Below are 25932 nucleotides of genomic sequence, written 5' to 3' on the forward strand. Positions count from 1 at the left end.
TAGCATCATGGGAAATGTAGTTCCAAAACATCTGGCGTGCCAAGGTTTGCCATCACTGACCTAAAGGATGTCCTTGGTTCCTGGTCAGTAGCTCAGGAAATATTGAAGGCCCTTCACAAGACAGGGGTTATGAACCCCTGTGCGTCAGCCACAAGTCGCACACCTCAAACGCTGACCTTGGTTCTTGATCAGTAGCTCAGGAAATCCTGAAGCCAATGTATTACAGATAGATGAAATTCTGATCTGTGCATCAGAGCCACAGAGATGTACACTGTGGGATTCTGGAATGCACATGGGGGTCTATGCAGGTCAATGTAGTCACCTGTCTGTCTCGCCTGTCTGCATGCCTCTGCATGGATCATCCTGGGTGTCTGAAGATGTCCCTCAACATGGGTATACAGATCAGTACACAGGTGTGAATAAGGCCTAACATGACAACTGGAATAACTAGCATTTTTAGAAGGCCAAGCTAGCAATGGTAGACTACTTTTTTGACTTCAGAAACTCCCTTTAAAAATTTCTCCTTGTACCCAAAAAATGTATTTTTTTGGTCAATTCTCATATAAATAGGTGCCATCATTGCCTTTTTTCCGGGGACAGCCCTTGGTTCTGAGGATTTGTGTTTGGAGTTATTTTTTTCATGAAAATTTTACTTTTTTAAAATTCTAACCAATGAAACCATATCATTACTTATTTCTGACTTTTAAATTCATATTATATCATCATCAGTGGTAAAGCTGAGTATATCCTGAGCTGTCTTTCTGCTGGGCAGTATTTTTCAACAAAGTGGCCGTTGAAATTAATGTTGGTATTGAAAAATATTATAGACAACTACAGACAATTTTCCAAACATACAACAGTTCGGTCTTCAGAAATCTTTTTTTGTATTTACAAGATACATTTGCTTAAATATAGAGTGCAATGGCAGAAATAAATTAGAATTGTAGTAAAAGATAGAGGAACATTTTTACATACTTACCAACAGGTTCTTTTTATAAATCAGGAGTTTACTCAAGCCTACAAATTGGGACTTAGGGCCAGTTCACAATTTCTGCGTTCCGGATGCTTTTTGAAGCATTGCGTTTTGAAGCATCTGGATGCGTTTTTGAAGAGCATTGGTGCATTTTTTCCCCCCTCTTTTTTTTATTCATCATAATTCAGGACATGTGCATTCCAGTGCTTTTTTAATTTGTATTTTTTATGTGTTCCATGCAGAAAAAATGCAGAGTGTTCCAATTTTGCTGACTGTACTAGAATGCACTGCACTGGTGTGAACTTGGGCCATTGGAATACTTGTAAATATTGTGCATGCTTTTGCTTCAGATTTAAAATGCACTGGACTGCATCTGGTAGTAAGCCCTTAAGCTGTGTTTTCCAACCCTAGCTAAAGTCCCACCAATGATGCCTGTTTTGCAGGTAATCTGCTGTATGCACTGGTAATGTGATATTTATTTATCTATTTTTTAACTATGGGTGGATTTCCACAAAACAAGAACTAGGACTTCTATGTATAGGAGGCCTATAACTGATTCCACAAGCCATCATTTTTGAATTGATACCTCCAAAGAGTTAATGGGTGTAACATATAACGAGTATGAATTAACCACACATGTGGTGTCTCTCTCTAGTAGATATTTAGCTTATATTAAGTCTGCTTAGAGAAGGAAGAGGTATAAGACTTATAAGCAAGCCGTGGTTGGCTTTTGTGGAAGAGCAGAAACAATGGCTCAGAATGGTACCAGTCCCCAAAAGGATGTTGATGCCAAGGTAAGATACTGAGCCCAAACAGTCACAATGCCAGGGTTATGGCTTTATGTTTGATTAGACATAGAAAAGTGCAGTTTCCTCTTGTATATACTCTATAGTCTGACATAGAAGGTTGTGTTATGCACTTCTTGGTGTGTGGAGTTTCTGTGTATGGCTTAACTGCTATAGCTTTTACTAATAACCTATTTATGCTTTTATACAAACCTCAACCAACTTTTTGTGGGTAGTGTTCTAATATAGGAAGATTAAAAAAAAGCTTTGCTATTTAAATCAGTGTTTAAACTCAAAAGCAAGCCTTTTAATATATTGCAGCTTAACCATTCTTGTGATGGATGCATTTAGCTTTCTTTTTTCACCTGGGGATCCAGTAAGTCTGTTGTCTTTCAACAGCGCAAGTTGTACAGCAGATGTAGAAGTTTGAGACAAACCATTTGCTGACAAAGGTCAAACCATTTTATCCTTGGTAGTTTGAGCCAATCTAACTGGATTGAATAAAGTAAAACTAAGGGCCTCTTGTTTGGTTCATTTGTAATAACCCTTCTATTAGCTTATGTGTCCATGCACGTATGAGCATTTACAGTCTGAGAAAAAAAAAAATCAAAATCAGCTTCAGAAGAGGTTTTTGAACTGGGGGGTGGAGTGCCTAAGGCTTGCCATACATTATCCAACCTTGTGCAATTTACCTCTAGATTTACCAAAACCATATGAGTTCAAACCTAAACACTTTCAACACGTATGTGATCGGGCAGGCCCTTGTACTATATAGTTGAAGGTAAATCTAAAGGAAATTGAATAATTTTGGCATGTATTGCTTTAAATGCATTCCAATAGTCAGAATAAATTGATATTTTGGCCAATGGAATCTATTAATGCTAAACACATGTGTATGCAATACCTGGCTTTAGCTACTTTATTTTTCAGCCTTTCTCCTACCATGTGTTCTGGCATTCAGCGAAAAAATGCCATGTATGTTTCTCCTATAACAATAAAAAGGCCAGAAATGTTGGCTATGAGGTTTTAAAAAATTTGGTGGCATGATATACACAACAGGGCAAGGCCCTTCTGCATCCAGAGCAGAAACCCACCTTCTGCTTCTCAGCCTAGCCCTTTTACATAATGCTACAGTTGTGGTGGCCATTGGTTTGTGCTTAACTTTTTTGGGTTTGCAATAAGTTGAGGTCCCATTTACATTTTTGCTGTGTTGCTAATTGACCTCAATGGGCTGCTAATGTTTAATCCCTAGCGTCTAACAGTGTTTTGGTTGAGGTCCAAAATGACTGGAAACGCATGTAGCATGCACAGATGTAAATGGGACCTAATCCTGTAACCAATGTTGGTTACAGGATTAGGAGTGCAGTGCAATATTTAAACCTTGCAAAAATGATTCACTGACAATTGTAATTGCAGGCATGTGTGACCCCTCCCCCAGTGGCTGTTCTGCAATATACATTTTGTTCTTCTACAGTGCATATACATAGGAAATGCTTTAAAAGGATTGTAATGAGAAACCAGCTACAATTCCTCACACATTTAATTTTTTTTTTATTGGGTGGGGGAGGAGGCACAGAATCTGGCTGACATTTTTGGGTTACTTTGCCTAACTTTGTTTTTGTTTTAAATTGCTTAGTAGAATGGGAATATGTGCAGTGACTATTTTGCATTTAAAAACTTTTTTTTTTTTCTCTTGTAATTTAAAAGCCAGAAGAAACCACAGAGAAGGGTGTTGAAGACTCAAAGGTAAATATGGGAAAATCCTGTTTAGTACAACAGAAGCTTGCAAAAATACTTGGCACTGTATTTTAGAGAGATCCTCCTGTGTCTCTTCACAGTAAGATGTGCAATAGACTCCCTCAGTAGCTTGTTTATAAAGGCCTGGATTCTCTCCTAGATGCTCCTAAAATAGATACTTAGGCCTCTTTCACACGGATGATCCGTATGTCCGTTTTTCATCCATCCGTTTTCGGATGAAAAACGGACATACAGTCATCCCTATGGAGCGTCGGATGTCAGCGGTGACATGTCCGCTGACATCCGACCCGCTCCGATCCGAAAAGTGTAACGGAGGAAAAACCTACTTTTTCCTCCGTTTTCGGATCGGATCGGATGACGACGGACACTACGGACCGTCATCATCCGATCCCCCCATAGGGGAGAGCGGCGCTCTGACAGGTCCGTCGCTGCACAGTGTGCAGCGATGCACCTGTCATCTTCCTGCTCAGCGGGGATCGGCGGAGCTATCCCCGCTGAGCAAGCGGATGTTCACGGGGCGGATCATGACTGATCTGCCCCGTGTGAAAGAGGCCTAACATGGGTAAAGTTGATCCAGGGAATACCCGATTGCCTGTTGGATCAGGAACTTTATTTTTTTTATTTTCTCCCTTCGCCTTTCAGGACAGCACCTTGGAGAGAGCGCAGCTCCACCTCTTAGACAGGAAACACTGCGTGACAATGCCCCTTTAAAAAGCAGCTGCTTCCACCATGCTGTCAGTTTTAGTGTTTCCTCTTCCATGGTGGAAGCACTGTTTGGGGAACCAGAGGGGCTGCGCTCTCTCCAAGGAGAGGGTTTTGGCAGGACCTCCACGTTTGGGTACTCAGACCAGCCCAGCTCCTTCCCGCACGTGAGGGGGGTGCTCCGGTGTCCCTTCCTTCTCCGGCTCACAGGAGTAATGGTCTGCCGGAAGTTTTTCCACCCGGGGTGTTTGGGGGGCCGCGGTTGTGCTCAGTAAGAGCGTCCATGCCAGGCCTCTGCATGGCGGCGCCGAATCCCGGACAGCGGATGATGCCAGTTCCGGTGGGAGGAGACTTCCGGCGGGGCGTAGCAGCGATTGGTTCCTGCTGCTGGAACGCAGGAGGAAGGGGTGGGTCCTCTGGCCAGGACTTCCTTTTGTTTGGCACATGGAGCCTAGTACACAGTGCAGCAGCTGCGGATTGCACTATGGAGACAGCGGAATCGTCAGCAGCAATGGCGGATGAAGGTGCCCAGGTGCCAGGCCCAGGTAGGAGAGGTGCAGTGGCACCTCCTTTCCTTTTATATCACTGGGTGTTTTATCTTTTATGTGGTTATTCAAAACCTGCTGCTGTCTGCTATGGGGTAACAGTTTCCATTAGCAGTTCAGCAAAGGAGTGAGACTCTGGGCACTTGGGGTGTTGGCTGGAGGTACTACTTTTCTCTGAAGCCTTAGTTCTAAGGACCTGGCTTTTTCTTGTTTCTCTGTTTCAGAAAGCTACTGCCAAATCGGAGAGAACAGGGAGAAAGTGCCCCTCATGCAAAAATCCTTTAAGGGACTCTTGGCCCAAACCACTGTGCAAATCCTGCATTGTGGATTTAGTAAAAGAAGAATCCTCACAAGAGTGCAAAGAGCGCTTATCTTCTGTGAGGAAGGAATTAGCAGAGGCCCTAGGGACAGTGCGTTCCCTTGTGAAACGCGGCCAGAGTTCCAGCCAAGAACAGAGTTTTCACTCCAGTTTCCCTCAGTCCACTTCCAGACAGGTGGAAAGGGAAAGCATTCCACCCTCAGGCGGTGGATGAATTACTCAATGCAATTTTTACTACCCTGGAGATCCAGGAAGAAAAAGCTTAGCTGTCCGTGCATGACAAGATGTACCTGGGGCTGGAGGAAATTAAACACAGGGTGTTCCCTGTGCATAAAGTGTTAACGCACTATTAAAAAGGAATGGAAGGATCCAGAGAAAGGACTTTTTTTTTTTTTTTTTTTTTTTTTTTTTCTCTCTAAAGCCCTCAAAAGGTTTCTTTTTGAGGAGAATGAGGAACTGTTGTGGAATAAAAAAAACAGACGCTGCTTTTTCTCAAGTATCTAGGAAAACTGATTTAGCTTTTGAGGACATGGCAATGGCGGCTACAGTTGTGGCTAGGAATCTGGAGTGTTGGTTAGATCAACTTAAAAATCATGTTGTTGCAGGTACCTCCAGAAAAGACTTATTGGAGTCCTTCCCTACCCTGCTTAAGGCAGTAAAATAGATGGCAGATGCCTCTGCAGAATCTATCAGGATGTCAGCCAGGTCCTCTGCGCTTGTTAACTCAGCAAGAAGAGCACTCTGGTTAAAGACCTGGTCAGGGGATTCAGCTTCTAAAGTAAAACTGTGCGGAATTCCCTTTCCAGGAGACCTGATGTTTGGGACAGCAGATACGAAAGATGCAGTTGACCCTAAACACTTCAATCCAACGCAGAGATCTCTGTAAGACAAGCCATGTCCGCTCTGGGACTGTTGACAGCAGCAATTCCTTCGGTACAGTGGGCCAGGTTGCATGCCCGTCCTCTACAATCGGATATTCTGATGAATTGGTCATACCAGGAACCTCTGGAGAAGAAATTCAACATGGGGGCAAGAGCAAAAAGATCGCTCTGGTGGAGGAACCTAGGAAACATTTCAAAAGGGCTTCCTTGGGTCTTTCCGGTAACCAGAAGGCTGACTACAGATGCCAGAGCATGGGGGTGGGGAGCTCATCTGGAAGAAAAAATGATTCAGGGAGTTTGAACCAAACCAGAAGTGAGAAGATCTTCAAATTGGAGAGAGTTAAAGGCTGTTCACCTAAGCCTCCTCTCCCTCCGGGAATTTCTAGTGAATCATCATGTCCAAATATTGTCAGACAATATGACGACAGTATTATATTTAACAAAGCAAGGGGGCACAAAAAGCAAAACCCTAATGGGTCTAGTGCATCAGATCCTAAGATGGGCAGAGAACAATGTGGCCTCTCTATCAGCAGTCCATCTGAAGGGGACGGCAAACACCTTGGCAGATCTCCTCAGCAGGAAAGAAATAAGGGAAGCAGAGTGGTCTCTCAATCAGGAATTATTCGAAACAATTTCCAAGAGTTGGGGTTATCCCCAAGTGGACCTCTTTGCAAAACAGGAAAATGCAAAAATACCAGCCTTCTTCTCTCTTCAGAGACAGGATCAAGCTCTCGGAGTAGATGCGTTAGCTCACAAGTGGGATTTCCATCTGTCCTACACTTTTCCCCCGTTTCAACTGATACCAAAGGTGTTAGCCAAATTCAGATCGGAGTCCACGGAGCTAATATTAATAGCTCCTTATTGGCCAAAAAGACCCTGGTTTTCAACCTTGATGAACCTCTCAGTGAAACCTGCTTGGAGATTACCAATCAGGACAGACCTGTTGAGTCAGGGCCAAATTCTCCATCCAGATCCAGCTTACCTCAAACAGCTTGGTTTCTGAAGAACAAATCTTAAGACAGAAGGGTTTATCAGAGAAGCTTATTTCTACCCTTGCAAGTAGAAAAAAAGTGACGAGAGACATTTACTTTAAAGTCTGGAAGATCTATAATTCTTGGTGTTCCAGTAAAAACTTTGATTTTCGTACCACTTTTTCAGTTTTGGAATTTCTTCAAGAGGGATTGGAGAAGGGGTTAGCAGCAAGTACGCTCAAGACGCAGGTAGCTGCTTTATCAGTGTGGGGGGTTTTTTTTTTTTTTTTTTTTTTTTTTTTTTTTTTTTGGGCAATGGCAAAAGTAAAGCCTAGACCTGTTAGTTTTACCAAATGGGATTTATCTTTAGTTCTTCAGGGACTAACTAAGGCACCGTTTGAACCCATAGAAGAAGCATCATTAAACCGGGGTTCAACCCAAATTTTGAACAATATCTGTATGTATTCCCTTCTGTGCTGACATGCCGTTTAAAAAAAATTTAAATCGCTGTAATTAACTTTATTTTTCTATTCTTCTTTGCACTTCCTGGTTCTCCTCCCGTGGGAGTAGGTGTGTTTCTAGCCTCTCTCAGACTCCGCATAGTCTCCTGGGAGCTAGTCTCAGGCTTCCCAGGATGCCACTGAGCATGTGTGGGAACGAGCGGTGAATGCTGGGAGCACAGCATTCACCGCATCCAGGAAATAAATGCGTGTGGGCTTCAAATGCCCACAATGAAGATGGAAACCGCCTGCAGTGAATAATATAAGTTATTCTTTCCGACGAAATCTGACACAGGCGGACATATTACACACACAATATGTGAGTATGTAATGCTGAGAAGAAAAGTTTGTGAATGAACTCAAAAAAAAAAGTAGTGGACCACCGCTTTAAGTTTCTTGACGTTAAAGACTATTTTACTGGTAGCAGTAACTTCCGCACGTAGAATTAGTGAGTTACAAGCCCTTTCAATTAAGGAGCTATGAGATGTCTACAGGATAGGGTAGTCTTAAGGACGGATCCAGCATTTCTACCAAAGGTGGCTTCAGTTTTTCACCGTACACAGGAAATCATTCTCCCTACTTTTTGTCCTTTACCTTCGGGGGCAGGAGAAGAGGCTTTCCATACTCTTGATGTCAGGAGGTGTCTGCTTAAATATCTGGAAAGAACAAAGGGAATCAGTCATCTTCACTCTTTGTTTTAATGGAAGGTACTCACAAAGGAGGTAAAGCTTCCAAGAGCACCCTTGGAAGATGGTTAAAGCAGGCCATTAAAGAGTCATACAAATCTTTGGGTCTGGAACCTCCGGAAGTATTGCCTCATTCTACTCGAGCAGTGGCGGCATAATGGGCAGAAAGGGCCAGGGCATCTCCTGAGCAAAACTGCAAGGCTGCCACATGGTCCAGTTTTTCGACCTTCATAAGGCACTACTGCTTGGATCTACTATCAGCCTCGGACCAATCATTTGGTAGGAAGGTTTTGCAGGCAGTAGTCCCACCCTGAAGTAAGTTTCTCGGTTATCCTCTCCAAGGTGCTGTCCTGAAAGGCGAAGGGAGAAAACCTTAGTTAAACTTACCGGTGACGGTATTTCTACAAGCCTTTCAGGACAGCAGCCTACTTCCCTCCCTTGGTTATCATATGTAAAGTATAATTATAGGACCTGGTAATTGTCTGATTATATTTTCCAGCATGTCGGAGGATTTCTCGGTAACAACTGACAGCATGGTTGAAGCGGCTGCTTTTTAAAGGGGCGTTGTCACGCAGTGTTTCCTGTCTAAGAGGTGGAGCTGTGCTGTCCTGAAAGGCTCGTAGAAATACCGTCACCGGTAAGTCTAACTAAGGGTGTCTTTTTTTTTTTTTTTTTTTTTTTTTTTTTTTTTCCCAACCAGATTAACTGACTGTTTGTATCTGACCACTGTACCTAGTGGTTCCTTTCAGCACTGTTGGGTGACCCAAGGGGCTCAGCAGATGTTACTGGAAGATATCTCGAACAGATCAGCAATTGGGCAGTAGCACCCATGCTCATTTTTAGGGTGTGTCAATAACTTTGTAGACACAGTGCAGGTTTCATCAACCATACCAGGCTCTGAAAGGATCCACCCAGGTACCTGATGTGATGGCCGGCTCCACCTCTCAGCACATGGCTTAAAGCTGAAGCCCGCTGCCTATCCAGCCTGGTGCTCCAGTGAGTGCTTGGAGGATGGTAGCAGTAACTAACTGCCACTGTTCTCTGCTCAGCACTGAGCAATTGGCAGTTGTGTAATCATTCAGTTGTCAAGCTTGGAGCCAACAAGGGACAGCTTCCACATCACACTGATGGTGCATGTGTTTACACCCCCCCCCCCCCCCCCCCATCTTCCAGGGCAGTATTGAGACGACTTTCCCCACCTAGAAACAGGTAATGCATCATCCATCACTATAAGGGCAACATAATCCCCTGAGCCTGGTTTTTTTTTTTTTTTTTTTTTGTTCCCCAAGGGTTCCTTTTCCACTGGAGGAAAATCGACTATCCCTGTGGTCGCAGAAGAGACTCTAGTGGGGCCCTCCCTTGCTCGCATGTAGTGAGGCTCCAAGTCCCCCCTGTTCTTCAGGTGGAATGCAGCCGGTTTTGCTGCAGGCCCCCCTGAACCGACAGCAATATGGTGGTTCTGTGTATATCCTGGTGCTGATGTCCAGATACCAGGGTGGGAGCACGAGTGGGGGGGATAGAGCAGTTGGTTAACCTGCATTCTCCAGAAGTTACAGCTGCTTTTATCCTGTCGGCAATTCTACACCATGCAGTCTGACTATTTTACAGTGTGTGTTCTCAAACCTCTCCTTTTTTTAGGGCATTATGCTGTATGTAGTGTCTCTGTGCTTGCACGTCTTGTAAAGCTGAATGATACAAATGTTACAGGTTGCTTGCTTACACTGTAATCCTTGTACATATGTTATACTGCAACAATTTTGTACAGACCTCACAATAGGATTTCTTGTCTTAACAAAAAGTTGACGCTTCTACAGATTGCTACTAGTACAGACAGTGACCTTGACAACTTGTGCAGATCAGTACCGCTTTGTTTGCCCTTTTCTACAGGTACTAGAATAAAATCGCATTCCTTCTAGTATTAAAACTGTTCAATTCCGCCCCCCCCCCCCACATTCAGATCAAGTACTGTTCATAAACCTTTTCCCAGGATACTTTTAACAAACCTATTCCAAGCTCTAACAAGCAGGGCCCACTGATTCTTCCTGTAGCATACTATCTGCCCTCACGTATAGCGCCAATGTGCAAACTGTTGGCGCTATATACAGCATATCCAGTTGTGCCGACAATTAAAATTTGGTAGTAATTAGGCCTCTAATGCACAAAACCTGTGATGTCATCACCTGGCAATTTCAGTCTCCCCAGGCTACGTGGGTGGGCATATAGCAGTGTTGCAAGCTATTTCTGCTTGGCCTGCAGGAAACTACACCCATCATAGTTGCATAGTAGGTGAGGTTGAAAGACACGTCCAACCTATGTGTGGTTATATGTCAGTATTACATTGTATGTTGTTCAGGTGCTTATCTAATAGTTTCTGACAACTATTGATGCTCCCTGCTGAAACCACCACCTGTGGAAGGGAATTCCACATCCTTGCTGCTCTTGCAGTAAAGAACCCTCTACGTAGTTTAAGGTTAAACATCCTTTTCTTATTTTAATGAGTGGCAGCGTGTCTTAAACTCCCTTCCGTAGAAAAGTTTTATCCCTGTTGTGTAGTCACCAGTATGGTATTTGTAAATTGAAATCATATCCCCTCTCAAGCGTCTCTTCTCCAGACTGAATAAGTTCAGTGCTTGTAACCTTTCCTCATAACTAAGGTCCTCCAGACCCTTTATTAGCTTTGTTGTCCTTCTTTGTACTCGCTCCATTTCCAGCACATCCTTCCTGAGGACTGGTGCCCAGGACTGGACAGCATACTCCAGGTGAGGCCGGACCAGAGTCTTGTAGAGTGGGAGAATTGGTGCTTCATTTCTTGAGTTAATCCCTTTTTAATGCATGCCAATATTCCGTTTGCTTTGCTTGCAGCAGCTTGGCATTGCATGCCATTGCTGAGCCTATCTACTAGGACACTCAGGTCCTTTTCCATCCTAGATTCCCCCAGTGGTTCTCGAGTAGATTGCATTCATATTTTTGCCACCCAAATGCATTATTTTACATTTTTCCACATTAAATCTCATTTGCCTTGTAGTTGCCCACCCCATTCATTTGTTCAGATCTACTTGAAAGGTTTCCACATCCTGCAGAGAAGTGATTACCCTGCTTAGCTTAGTATTGTCCACAAATCCAGAGATTGAGCTGTTCACCCCATCCTCCAGAACCCTGGGGCACCTCTGACCATTCCAAGCACTCGCCATTTATCACTACCCTCTGAACTCTCCCTTTTATCCAACTTTCAAGCCATGTACTCGCCTTGCTTTGTACAGTAAACATTTATGGGGACATGTATCAAATGCTTCTGCAAAATCCAGATACACCACCTACAGGCCTTTATCTAGATAGCAGTTCACCTCCATAGAAGGTTAATAGATTGGTTTGGCAAGAATAATTCTTCATGAATCCATGCTGATTACTGCTAATGATACTGATAATTTTTTTTTTTTTTTAAATATTTTTGCTAAATTGGCTTTTCTCCAAACAGCTGGTACCATTCCAGTCAGACTGTCAGTAAAAATTAGGAACAATGGTCTGGCAATTACTTGACTGAGTTTCCGAAGGATCCTCGGATCAGCCATCTAGTGATTCCTGGCTGAATCTTACGCGCTTTCCCACACCGCTACTTTGTAAACCCAGGCTGAAATCGGTGACAAGCCTGGGTTCACACAGGAGCAGTGTGGGGGGAAACTGCATGTGATTTGGACAGGAATTGCACTGCATTCCTGTTTAATTCTCATGCAATTATTTGTAGTGTGACTTGAGCCCTTTCATTTTGTATGAACTTAAATTGCACCACAAATGTGTCAGCATTTTCACAAGTACTCATGAAAATATTCCAACACCACCCTAGAAATATACTAGTTAAAAATTGGTTGCACAATGATTGCTTTTAAGTGATTCCTTGTATTGTAACCTTAATCTGGTCAACCAGTGAACTGCTATTTCCATTGCTTTTCTTTCAAAATAACTCTAATGCCACGTACACACGAACAGACTTGCCTACACACAATCAACCAAAGTCTGATGGATTCGTACGTGATGATGTACGACTGGACTAAAACAAGGAAGTTCATAGCCAGTAACCAATAGCTGCACACAACAAAATTCTGAAAAAAATCAAACGCAGCCCCTGTGACCCATCTGCCTGGTACTTACCCTATCTCAGTGGAGAGCTGTGTCCTCCATGCATCTCTTCTCCTGATAGGCCTCCAATCGCAGTGCCTGTCCTTTCAGCCAATCGGATGACGGGTAACAGACCCTTGCTTCTTAATTGGTGGAGAGACGGGTAAGTGTTAGAAAAGAAAATGAATATTTGCTTTTCTAACACTTGAGTGGACTCGGAGCACAAAGCATTGCGCTCAGAGTCCACCTTTTGAAGCCTATTGGAGCCTATGGCTCTAATCAGGTGCTTCAAAAATATACCTTCGTTGCTGTAATTCAGGTGCCCAATGTCCGAAAAGGGGCCGGACACCTGAATAGGGGGTGGCGGCAGCCATGGATAGATTCATTCAATGCATGAAGCTATCCATTAGTCATAGAGGGGGGGGGCTGTGCCCTTAATGGACACACCACCACTGACAAACACAATTCTAACTTCCTGTCTTGAACACGCCCATTAAACTGTCTCAGTTCTAGAGGCAAAAGTGACATTATTCAGGAGGAATGTATGACCATTCCCCTTTACGAAACTACTTCAGCTCAGACACTGACTAGTGTGGCTCTTGAGGTCACTCCACAGCATTTCTATGGGTTAAGGTCTGGGCTCTTGCTGGGCCATTTCAAAATCTCTTTTCTTAAGCCAGTCTTTGATGCTTGGGGTCATTGTCCTGCTGCATCCAACTTCTACTCTATCATTTAGGATACCTTGGTAAATATGGCAACTGGTCCAGGCCCTGAGGCAGCCAAGCGAGCCCAAATCGCAATATAACCTCCACATTTCTTCACTGCTGGGACGTTGGTGAGCAGTGCCATACATGGTGCTGATTATTCTTCTCAAACTTATTTAATCAGTTCAGAAAAACCTATTACTGGTAGCATTGTCTGCCAAGGTGTTCCTTGGCAAACTTCAGGCATGCAGCAATGGTGTGGTGGTTCTTTTGACTTTTTGTCGATACCTAATCACTTGTTTTGTATCCCTTTTCCAGTCCTTTGCAGATCAACTGCTTTTTGATTGTAGGTCTTTAGCGCTCCTTGTCAAAGTAGCTCTAAACTATACCTGCGATAGAATTTCAGCCATTGCACTATGGGACTTTATAGGCAACAACAAATTTGTAAAACTTTTAAACTGGGGGGGGGGGGGGTGAGACACCTGCCAACAACGGCAGCATGTGCTAGTATGCAGTGCATACTAGCACATTAAGAAATGCTCACCTTAGATGGAAGCCCTTCTAGCGGTGCCCACTTACCTCTGAGGGCTGACATGCGTTGAGTGGCTGGAGCCGCAATAACGTCACTACTGCGCATGCCCTCAGTTCTGGCAAGAAGCTCTGGTGTGGTATGCCAGACCTTCAGAGCGCATGTCAGCAGCTGCATGTGGGTTTAAACTAGCAAATTTGGGAAACTGGAGGTATTAAGCAATCCACATGGATGGGATAAATGTGGTACTTTATTTTAAGACCATATGGGATGCTGTCTAAATATTACTACAAGAAAGGGGGGGGGGTACCCACAGCAACCATGCACACCAGAGCCAACCAAATCAGCACTAGTTGGCAGTAGCTAATGGGTAAAGTTCACAGGGCAAAAACAAATCCGATGTATGCCACAAAGGTAAGAAAAATCTATCTGAAAGTGTCATGTTCTTGCCTATGGGGAGCACATCATCCTTCTCTAAGGACCATATTGGGTGACAGGCAGGAGAACTTTCAGTGTATTTGTAAGTGAACCTCTTATAATTGTAGCCAACCACCATGCGATTCCTGCCAAACGGAGGGGTAGGGATCACCTGTGCATGCCAGCCTACATATCCTGTCATGGCCTGACAAACTTCTGGCATGTGGCCAAGCCTCACCCACTACCAAACTCATTTAAAGTGGAGTTCCACCCACTTTTACAACTCTTCAGCATCCCTCACTAAGCTGTGCACTGTAAACTAATTGGATATTTTTAAAAAAAATTTTCTCAGCACCTACTGTATATCTGCTGTATTCATTTTTCACTTCCTCCTCCCTGGCCCATCGCATCATTTCCTGTTTGCAATGCCTTCTGGGAAGGGGCGGCAACTTCCTCTGACACTGCTGTTGCTATAGAAATCTGACCTGAAACCTATTACACTGCTTGTGCGAGATCTGCAAGGTTGAGATCCAGGAAGAAATACAGTCTGGCTTCAGATGCCCACACTTAAGATGGCCACAGCCTGCTGTAAGTTTATAAAATAACAAACTACTGCTATAAACTAAACAGACCTTAGTTTACAGACTAACTTTACTAGAATACATTAGGCTTGTGTATTATAGGGGTATTTTTATTCAAAAAGTGTCATTTCGGCCGGAACACCACTTTAAGTAACTGCACTCTAGGTGTGCAAACTGATTCAAATTGGCTTTCATTAAAGGAATTGGTCTATGGGTTCATTTTCCTCCAGCGTTGTGAATTTGTAATGGATGTCTTCATTAAACATACAAATTTTATTGGCTTGGGGACATTGTCTGTCCACTGGCTCCTAGATGAGGATCAGATCACATTTTAAGACTAATTACTGCAGAAAACTTCAGAGGACTTCACAATTGTTTGTAGCTTGTAGTTGGCAACATACAACTGAACTTGTGATGGGGACTCCAAGCCACTATGTTCATGAGTGTTGAAGATACCCCAGCTTTGTAGTAGGCCAGATGGCACATACACCTTGACCTAACTACTGAAATGTGTAGATCATTCCAGAACAGGTTGGGAGATGTGAGGTTGTGTAAAATCTTTGTCAGGAAATCTGCATAGCTGTTTTGTTTCTAGATTTACATTACTAAATGTGTGAATTGTTATATTGCCCACATAGTGATGTTAAAGCGTTTGTTACCCCCAACATTTTATATTCCTGATATGTGCCTACTGTATGAAAGTATCCTGTTTTTTTGTATTGCTTCATTTATGTGGAATCTCTGGTGTTCCTGCCAGTATCTCTGCTTTCCTAAACTGACCACACTATGCAGAAGAGTACACCGTGGTCCACTCCAGCTATGCTGGGAACTGTGTACTTTGCTCCCAATGATCAGACTTGACCAAACACACCCCTGCTGCACAGCCATTCACTGGCAAGCTCAGTGTGCTGCTGCTACTTCCCTTCCCGTTTATATGCAGAGAACACAAGTAATGTGGTCATTTATAAAAGGTATTTAATGTGTGGGGGTGGGGTGTTTGTGTTTTTTTTTTTTTTTTTTTTTTTTCTGGGTTTTACAAGGTGATCATTTACAATCGCTTTAAAATGTAATTTGTTAGTAATGAGATGCAGTTGATGTAGATGTAAATTCACTCTTTGCAGCTTGCAATGGGGGCACCCAAGCAGGCTTGTTCCTGAGCCTCAGTTCTGCATGTTCATTTGCAGAACTACAGCTCAGCCCCTCTTATTGGCTCACTAGCTGTAATTTACAGCAGTGGAGGTAATGGCTCCGGCTGCTGTCTCAGCCAATGAGGGAGAGTCCCTGGAGAACTGAGGCTCTCGTGTACATTGCTGGATTGAGATGGGCCTCAAGTAAGTAATGGAGTTGGCGGCTGCAGAGAATGTCTTTTACCTAAACACTGCATGTTACATAGTAGGTGAGGTTGAAAAGACACAAGTCCAACCTATGTGTGATTGTGTCAGTATTACATTGTATATCCCTGTATGTTGTGGTCATTCAGGTGCTTATCTAATGGATTCTTGAAGCTATCGCTGAGACCACCACCTGTGGAAATGCTGCATGTGAGATACTTGTGCAGAAATAAGAGTTTGGGCATCCACAGTTCCACACTCATTGGAAGGAAGTGGCTTGCAGGAGCTATAAAACCAACATTACAAAATAAGTCCAGCTGAAGGTGACTAAATGCTACTCCCTATACTATTGCATAGGTTGAGTCTTCCAACCTGCATATTGGTTCCAGCTGAAAATTTAAAGTGACTAGGCACTTCATGCTCATTTTAACAACCAGGAATAAAAACTGCAGGCTCTTGTCAATGCATATTGTGTGCCATGAACTAGCATATCTTCTGATATTTTGGCTTTCTCTCTTTAACAAGGAGACAAATGCAAGCCCACGTAATTTCAAAGGTGTGCACACAAAGGTAAGAGTTCTGGCTTATTCAGTCATACATGTGGTGGGATGGAATCCAGTGGGACTGCTTTATGAAAATGTACAAAGAATGTAATTTGAAAGGCCAAGTAAAGTGTGTGTGTGTGTGTGTGTGTAGATTAATGCTGGCAGAACTGCACCAAGTCAGGAGACATGCACACAATTCCATTCCAGCATTTGTAAAACCTTTTGGAGTTTTAGCACTTGACTTTTTTTTTTTTTTTCTGCCACTTAAAGCGTATCTAAATGTAAAACCTTTCTTTTTCAGTCTACACCCTTAATAGAATGGGGGGAAGTCTGAACCCCTGTCTAGTTTGTCTTGCTATCTGGGGCTCTGATGGATTCCTACTTTTTCTGTTCTGGTAAAAAAAAAAAAAAATCTTGCAGCTGAGGTTCCCATACTGAGCTGCCCAATCACTTCTACACTGCTAGGAATATGTAGAGGCGGCTCTCTAATGCTTATATGGAAATCCTAAACGGTCAGGTCTGCTTAGACCTCTGCCAGTGTTCTGTGTCCCTGCCTGTGATTGACAGCCCTGATCCCCCACCCTCATCCCTGGCCACCCAGGGCTCTGCTGCAGTGGTTGGGAGGTCCCAGCTCAGTCATGGTGGGCAACACTGTCTTCATTCTGCAATGGTACTGCTCATGATTGGCTTCTCAAGGCTATCTCCCACCAGGAGTGCTTATAAGTGCACTTTTTTGAATAAAAAAATAGGACCACAATAAAGATTATCTATATATCTATATCTATCTATCTCCAAGTAAATTGATACCCAACATGTCACGCTTCAAAATTGCACCCGCTCGTAGAATGGTGTCAAACTTTTACCCTTAAATCTCCATAGGCAACGTTTAAAAAAAAAATTCTACAGGTTGCATGTTTTGTGCTACAGAGGAGGTCTAGGGCTAGAATTATTGCTCTTGCTCTACCCATCGCTGCGATACCGTACATGCGTGGTTTGACCACCGTTTTCATAAGCGGGTGCTACTCACGTATGTGTTCGCTTCTTCGTGTGAGCTCGTCGGGACAGGACGCTTTAAAAAATTTTATTTTTTTCTTATTTTTGCACTATTTAAAAAATTTGGATCACTTTTATTCCTATTACAAGGAATGTAAACCCTTGTAATAGAGAAAAGCATGACAGGTCCTCTTAAATATGAGATCTGGGGTCAAAGTCCTCAGGTCTCATATTTGGACTAAAATGCGCAAAAAGTCGTTTGATAAAATAACATAAAAAAAAAAAAAAAATGCCTTTAAGACAAGTGGGGTCGGAGCTGATGTAATGACGTTGCTTCAGCCATCCAATGGTATGGAGATGGGTGGCGGCCATCTTAGCCTCACTAGTCTCCATACCAAGGCTCCAGAGAGGGGGGGGGGGGGGGTGGCACCTCTCCTGCTGCCGATAACGGTGAACCTGCCACAGAGACCACCATTATCGTACACAGAACTGGCTCCTGTAAAGATGGATACCTTGGTTGTGGCAGCAGCTGCTGCTGTTACCGAGAGATCCCTCTTCAAAGTGCCGATGTATTTGTACAGGAGCCGACCTAAATTTTCATTTTAAAAGCCCCCTGCATGTACACATTCATGATTGCTAACCTGATCCTCTGTGCATGAACTGCACAATGGAGTTAGAGCAATAATTCTAGGGTCATCCTTAATGGTTGCTATGAAAAGCAAAGCACATCAACACAGGATGGTACTGTGGGTGTATGATAGAGTAACAAAGTGCCACATCCTAATTGATGAAGCAATGAAAATAGAGTAGCTGGAAAAAATGGACTTTATAGGCACTACTAATGGACAATTTTATTGAAACGCTACATAAAGTTTAAAATTTAACAATACTTGTAATAGTTCAGTTTCCAAATATAATGTCTCCAGAACAGCCGCCTGGATCAGAATGGGTAGCCCTGACAACTGCATCACGGCTTTGCAGAAGTTTAGACTTTAAATATTTAAAGGAAGCTTGACATGTTTTGCAGGGAGCCACTTCTTCAGGAGCTTGTATACAATTTCTGACACTGTCGGTAGGACCAAACCAGATCAGTTTGGTTCTCCCTCAAGGTTGAAAATATAGGAAACTTGCCTATAGGCAACCAGTAAAGGTAAAAATTGCACCTCCCGGCAGTATCTAAGATGAACATAAATGCAGCCTCAGGATAGCATGAGTATGATCACAGGTAAGCTGACCATTCATAGTGGATCGCTCTTCAGTGATGTATGAAAGTTTCCAGAGTAATGCCTACTGCTGATGTTGATCTTGTACAGTTATATGAAGACAGTCTAAGATGTGTGGTATTTCCCAACAAGCAAGACCCCAGGGGTACATGGAGATGCTGAATCTGTACATGGGTGTGCGTACTTTAAAAGTTATCATTGGAGTTTGTTGTAGACCAGTGTTAGTGAGGAGGTGAAGACTCGGTTCCTTGCACAGATGGCAAGGGCTCAGACAGTAATGATGATTTTAACTTCCCAGAATCTGACCAGAGTAGTGTCACTGCTGGGACAGTTAAAGGGCAAAAATGTATAAACCTATTAGACAATTTTATGGTCCAGTTTATTAAGACCCCCAACTAGGAATGAAGCTCTGTGGGACCTGGTAATCTCAAACCATACAGAGCTTTTTCCCAATATTCATGTAAAACTTCTGGGTTGGAGTGACCATAACATGATTTCATTTAATGTTCGCTGTATGCAACAAACATACGGGGAAGAAACCTTTAACTTTAAGAGCAAATTTTCCAAGGATGAGGGCTGCTCTCCAGGATTTATACTAGGAGGCAATATTTGCATCGATGGACACAACAGAAATGGGAATTCAAAGTGACTGTATGTAAATTCACTGCAAAGTATATTCCCATGGGAAAGTAGTTTAACTGGTTCCTGACTGGCTCATGCCAATATAATGTGGCAGAATGGCTCTCCTGGGAGAAACACCATATGGGTATGTCCTGCCCCCTTTTCCGCCACCAGAGGGCACCCGCTGCACGGCAGGTGACCCAATGCGTGTGACCGGCGGTCGCCAGCACGAGTTTGTGTAAACACACAAATCCCTGTGCTGTCAGTGCCGGTTCACACAGGGGCGGCACGACTTGCAGGTCGACTCGCCAAGGCGACCTGCACGTGACTTCAGCAGCAACTTGCAAAACGACTTCTGTATAGAAGTCAATGGAAGTCGCCCCAGAAATACTACAGGAACCTTTTTCTAAGTCGGAGCGACTTGCGTCGCTCTTATTAGAACAGTTCCGTAGTACAGAACGGGAGGAGACTTGTCAGGCAGCTAGGTCGCCTGACAAGTCGCCCCTGTGTGAACTGGCACTCAGAATAGAGCAGACATGTCATTTGTTCCTAGTAAGTAGAAACAGCGATATGTCTCCTCTTACTCAGTCCTATCCCCATACAGTTAGAACAGAGGGAACACTTAACCCCTTGCTTGCCTCTTAGTGTTAACCCCTTCCCTACCAGTGATTACACAGTAATCAGGGCTGTCATTAATATTGATTGGACCCTGGGCAAAGAACTATTGCGTGCTCCCATGCAGTTTCAATCAATGGCAATACTGATTTTAATTTTTTACCCAATATCAATATAAAGAGGAGTTTCAACACTGGCCACCAGTGTAATGGGGGTTTTTACTGACCACCAATGTAAGGGGCATTCACACTGACCACTAGTGTGAATGAAAGGATTCTACACCAATGTAATGAGAAGATTTACACTGACCACCAATGTAACCGAGACATTTAGCATGCGTTCACATTTGTGTCAAACGCATGCAAAATTGCTTTCCTGACACCACAGAAACATGCTGCCCTTTAGCAGATACACAGCAGTGCCATTAATTGTTAGACACCCTCACGCATCTGACATGTACCTTAGCACTGTGTGATTTTGAAAAAGGGGTTTGAGACTTCCGCAAGTGTAGCGCATAGAGCAGCCCATTGAAATTAATGGGCTGCCCTACACACAACCTGCATCTTTATCCACCCTGTCAGTACACATTTGCAATCCTGAAACCCATGCTAACCTCTGCACTCCAAACATCCCCCATCCTCTCCACTCCAATCCCCCTCCCTTTTTAACTCTACCTGCCTCCTCATCTTTGCACCCACCTTCCTTGCCTCCATACATCCCCTCCTTGCTCACCTGTGCATCCCAAACTGTAATTCCTTCTCTGCCTACCTCTGCACACTACCCTCCCCCACCAATTTGCTTACCTTTGCAGAACAGACTGATGTTAGGCTTAATGACCACAGTTGTAGGCAGGACCTTCAAGCATATCCCTTTATCTCCCCAGTGGGCAGCATTCAGAACAGGTGATGGTGGATATGACCTCAGGGAGGCATGGTATACATATGAATGCTGACGGTCTGCCCTTATTTACATATAAATGCTGCTGCTATTAACATATCAATGCCAGTATTGACGTGTAAACGCAGGGTCTGCAGGTGAGTAACCTGTACATACTAATGCTGCCCAGCTCTGCCCTATTAACAGAACTTCATACTGAGATATCAGGACACAGCCGGGACTAAAACCTCAAGGAATGAAGAAATTTATACTGGGATAGTTGGCAAGTATGAGGCAGCTGCTTTGGGCCCCACAACAGGGCCCAGGGCAGCTGCCCCTTTTGCCCTACCTTAAAGACGGCCCTGATAGTAATCGGTGCATTTTTATAGCACTGACTACTGTGTAATTGTCAATGGTCCCAAAAAAAGTCAGTCTCCAATACCGCTAAAAATCGCCACTCACCGCCATTACTGGTAAAATAAAAATGCCATAAACCTTTCCCATAACTTGTAGATGCTATAACTTGAAACCTGATGAAGAAATTTGTTTAAAAAAAATTTGGAATTTTTTTTTTTTTTTTTTAACCAAATGCCACAAAAGAGAGCACTAGCTGTGGGGGGAAACGTAAATTTTGTTTGGGTACAGCATTGTATGACTGCAATTGTCAGTTAAAGCAATGTCAAATTGTAAAGTGCTCTGGTCAGGAAGGGGTAAAATCTTCCAGAGCAGAAGTGGTTAAAAGGCTAAGAATAATAAAACCTATATGGCTCAAGGCCAAAGTTAAGATGGCTATAAAGTATGTGTATGTGGCTTAAATGTTACAAAGAATATGACAAGTCAATGGGGGGTGGTAGTGACACAGCCCCAAATGATCCACAATAGCTCAAAAGGGATATGGTCCAGAAATATTTAGACAGAATCAATGGTGTCCCTAGGGGGAGGGGGGCAGAGGGAGCCCTGACCCCCCCCCACATTATGCTGTGCCCCCAATAAAAAAAAAATTTGCTTTTTCTTTAAAAAAAAAAGTCCTAAGAGGGAGAGAGTCCCCAGTCAGCTCCTGCGGGTGATTGCTCCCCCTCCCTCTGCTCGCTGACACTGCATAATGCGAGCGCTCACACAGCCACGGCCGCCCGATCTGCTCCTTCCCCTGCATCCTCATTGGCAGAGAGAAGAGCAAGTTGCAGGAAGGACTCCACCAGGACTCAGTTACTGAAAAAACAGACTGATTTTTCCTGTCCTTAGGACAGAAGAACCAGTAGTAAATTCCTGAGATGCCAGACCAGTGTGTCATTAGCAGGGGCAGGACAGCAAGAGGAGGCTGGGAAACCCCACAGTGGCAGAACACCAGGGCCTGGAGGCAAGACAACCTTTGCAACCCTGATAGTTCTCCCACTGCTTTGGATACTTATATTTTATTGGTATGCTGGTGACATATATCTCGTTTTCTGCCACCCTGGGGGACCCCTATACAGTAGGAATGGAGCTCACTGCAGAACATATAAGAGGGCCATTGTGGGTTCGTAGTAAAGGGGCCCCAGTATAGATGCCCCCCTAAATATGAAAGCTGGAGACGCCACTGGACAGAATAAAGTTGGATAAAGCACCTGGATCAGATGGCATCCACCGATACTAAAAATTGCGCTGTCATTTCGAGGCCATTCCTAATATTTAGGGACTCATTAATGACTGGAATGGTACCACTGGCTTGGCGCAGGGCCATGTGGTGCTCATATTTAAAAGGGATCTATGTAACTATAGTCAGATACTGGAGGGTTGAACCACATGCCGGCTGTCTGACGGCGGCAGAATGGCTCCCATGTGCAAATCGCTGTACGGCTGCTTTAAATGGTATAGGGGGCATGTGTCACTGAGGAGCCAATGTGAGTGGCCAGTGGCCACAATGTCTACCAGGCACCCACAATCGCTCGTGACAGAGCAGGAACGTGGATCTGTGTGTAAGCACACAAATCCATGTCCTGTCAGAGGAGACAGATCACATTCCTAGTATATAGGAACACCGATTGGTCTCCTCCCCAGTCAGCCGACCTCAAAGCACTGTCTAATTGGGCAAATGCATTTGGGGGGTAAGAATATGCATGCATCATAAATACTAGGGGGAGTAAAACTGGAAATGGTGAAGAATCTGGGGGTTTTGTAGATCATAAGCTCAATGGCCTGCAATGCCAAGCTGGTTTACAAACCAAGCAGAGTCCTTGTATTAAGACAGGTGTGGACTCCAGAGATATCATTTTTGCCCCATACAAATCATTAGTAATGATTCACCTGGGATATGCAGTTCAGTTTTGGGCACCAGTTCTCAAGGATATTGGAAATGGAGAAGATTAACCAAACTGAGGCATGGAGCTCAGCTATGAGGAAAAATTGGAGGAACCGAATCTCCTCCCTCTTGAGAAGAGATTAAGGGGGGGATATGATCAACATGTACAAATACATAAGTGGTCCATATAGTGAACTTGATGTTGCGTTATTCACTATAAGGTCATCAGAGGACAAGGGGGCACTCTTTACGTCTAGAGGAAAAAAAAATCCCCTCCAAATACAAAAATGTTTCCACACCGATGTGGAATAGACTCCCTCCAGAAGCTGTTCTGGCAAGCTCAGTAGACTGCTTGAAAGGTCTAGTTTATTTCCTGAATGTACATAGTGTAACTGGATACTAATGTTTTTATAGGTAAAGTTGATCCAGGGAAAATCCAATTGCCTCTTGGGATCAAGTTTTTTTCCACCTACTGTAGCAACTAACTAGATGCCCCCCCCCACCCTATCACTGAAGAGTGGTAAACTTGACTGATCATGCTATCCTGAGGCTGCAATTTATGTACATCTTAGATGCTGCCTGGAGGTGCAGTTTATGCCTTTACTGGTTGTCTACATACAAGTTTTTTTTTTTTTTTATATATATTTTCAACAGTGTAAGATGTGTGGTGTATATAAACTCCCAAAGAAGCAGTCCCCTTTAAATATTACTGTCTAAACTTCTGCAAAGCTGTGATGTAGTTGCCAGGGCTGCCTGTTTTGCATCCCTGATCCAGGCAGCTGTTCTGGAGACATTATTTCCGACAACTGAACTACAATGCCCCGTACACACGATCTGACATTCCGACAAAATCAATTTTTTTTTTTTTTTTTTTTTTTTTTTTTTTTTTTTTTTCCTCCCCGACTGATGTTGGCTCAAACTTGTCTTGTATACACACGGTCACTCAAATTTCAGAAATTCCGAACGTCAAGAACGCAGTGATGTATGATGAGCTGAGAAATTACGCTCAGTAGCCAGTGCGGCTCTTCTACTTGATTCCAAGCATGCGTGGTTCTTTGTGCGTCAGAATTGTGTACACACGATTGGAATTTACAACAATGGATTTTGTTGCCAGAAAATTTTAGATCGGGGGGGGGGGGGGAGGCAATGTAGGTTTCTCAGTAAATGGAGACCAAAAAAAGCATCTGATGCCATTTTATTGTAGGGGGGGAAATGTAGTCTCTAATACCCCCAAAACATTCTTAAGCAGTCTTCAGGGCTAAAGTGAATTTAACATGCGCAAAAAACTTCAGGCAGTGAAGGGTTGAACATATTACAGCTTAAGTCTTATTTCAAGCTGTTTTTGAAAAAGATGCACTCTGTTCCTGGGTGGCTATAATCGACTCCCTCTATGAAGGAAGCCATGGTAGCCATTTAGTCCTTTCAAAAAATGCCTGGTCTGCATGCACTTTTGTGCTAACGGGAAGTTACAAGGATATTGAATTTCTGCCAAAAAACAGGTATTTTCTGTAGTAGCTGAAAATGAATGCAGCTGCCACATTTTTAAGTGCTACAACGTTTTGGTTTATCTAATACTTCTGATAGTTTCCAAAAGCACTGAAATGCAGCACCGACTTTTACAACAAATGTGATTTGTCTTTCAATTAAAAACCCCAATAATGCAAAGTCAGTGGGAATTTTATTGATTAATGAACAAGCACCATGTTTCACTGCCTATACTTGAGCATAAAAATCCCTGCAACTTTCATCAGGGAAACAGGCCAGGTGAACTTGCCAGTGTGTCTATCTCCACATAGACCCCCGCCTCTTCTCGGGGAAAATTTGAGCTTGTATCTGATGCCTCACTACCTAAAATCATTCATATTGCTTTCTGAATTTGATTTTTGGCCACCCATGTTTCTTTCAGGCAAAGTCTTCTGTGCCAGCTAAGAACCAAGGCTTTATTAAGTCGCTCCTCTTAAGGATCTCTCGCATCTGGCCTCTGAAATATGTGGTAAGGACAAATGAATACTTAATTTTTACTTGACTTAAAGCCCAGTTCTGGTGTGTAGGTTTGTTTTTTGTGATCAGACAGGGTTTCAGAATTTTAAATACAGGCTTCCTTTTTTACTTCCTGTCCAAGTTATGGGTCATCGCACCTAGCAAGTGTTGTGGTTATGTTTGAAAATCTAACCTTTCTTTCTGAACTGACATGTGAATTTATTGCAAACAGTTGGTGATTTGACAACTATTACTCAAACAAAACCAGTCTGGAATTTGTGTGTTTTTTCAAACCTATATCTGAAAATCTTTGCAGCTCAGTAATTATATTAAAACATTCTGCTTTTAAATGTTGACACATCTAGGTTTGCCATGTGTTTAATGTATGACTGCTATGACTTTTTTTTTTTTTTTTTTTTTTTCCTCAGTTTGTAATCCTGAAAAAGATTGCATCCTTTGCTGGCTTCACTGAAGTGGAAAACATTGGTATTGCTGATCCGATGCAGTCTACCAGAAGACGTTTGAGTGGCAAAAAGAGAATTGGGCGCTTGACTAGACTTATTCTCTTCGTCACTCCATACAGACTACAGTGTGCCTTGGGGTATCATGCTGCAGAAAAAATAGGAAATGCTAAATACTCTGACGGTAAGAGAAATGCATTACTAAGGGTTGGGAGTAATGCAATATGAAGGTGTACAAACAGAAGCTTTTACTTACAGAGATTAGGAAATCTCCTTTAAAACCACATGGGAAAGGGAGCAAGCGGAAACAAGATGACCTAGTGATTGAAGAGGAGCATCACAGTTGGGTAAAATTCATGGCTGAAGATCTACCAGATGAGGATCAAGAAGATGACCCTACATATGAGGCAAGTTATTTCTTACAAAGTTAACATGCACTGGTGTTCAAAAGGACAGTTGTGAAAGGATAAAAATATATTAAGGTGGTCTTGCGCTATTCCCTAATGCGCGTGTGTATAACATATTAAATGGGAATATTCCCAAAC

General features: G+C 43.2%; 1 protein-coding gene across 2 annotated transcripts in view; it reads left to right on the forward strand.

Annotated features, from left to right (window-relative positions):
• The first annotated feature begins 1630 nt into the window (after positions 1–1630).
• The window catches only part of LOC141106090 (uncharacterized), a 28232-nt gene continuing 3930 nt past the window's right edge, over positions 1631–25932 (forward strand). The window contains exons 1-6 of one of the 2 annotated variants that reach the window (XM_073596555.1): positions 1631–1767; positions 3466–3504; positions 16321–16365; positions 24853–24939; positions 25355–25571; positions 25646–25794. In XM_073596555.1, coding sequence (XP_073452656.1) covers positions 1723–1767; positions 3466–3504; positions 16321–16365; positions 24853–24939; positions 25355–25571; positions 25646–25794 — 582 coding nt within the window. In that variant the 5' untranslated portion in view covers positions 1631–1722. The remainder of the gene's footprint in view (positions 1768–3465; positions 3505–16320; positions 16366–24852; positions 24940–25354; positions 25572–25645; positions 25795–25932) is intronic. The other variant, XM_073596645.1, reaches the window with a different exon arrangement.

The sequence above is a fragment of the Aquarana catesbeiana genome, linkage group LG01 (assembly GCF_042186555.1).
Source record: "Aquarana catesbeiana isolate 2022-GZ linkage group LG01, ASM4218655v1, whole genome shotgun sequence".
Classification (NCBI taxonomy): domain Eukaryota; kingdom Metazoa; phylum Chordata; class Amphibia; order Anura; family Ranidae; genus Aquarana; species Aquarana catesbeiana.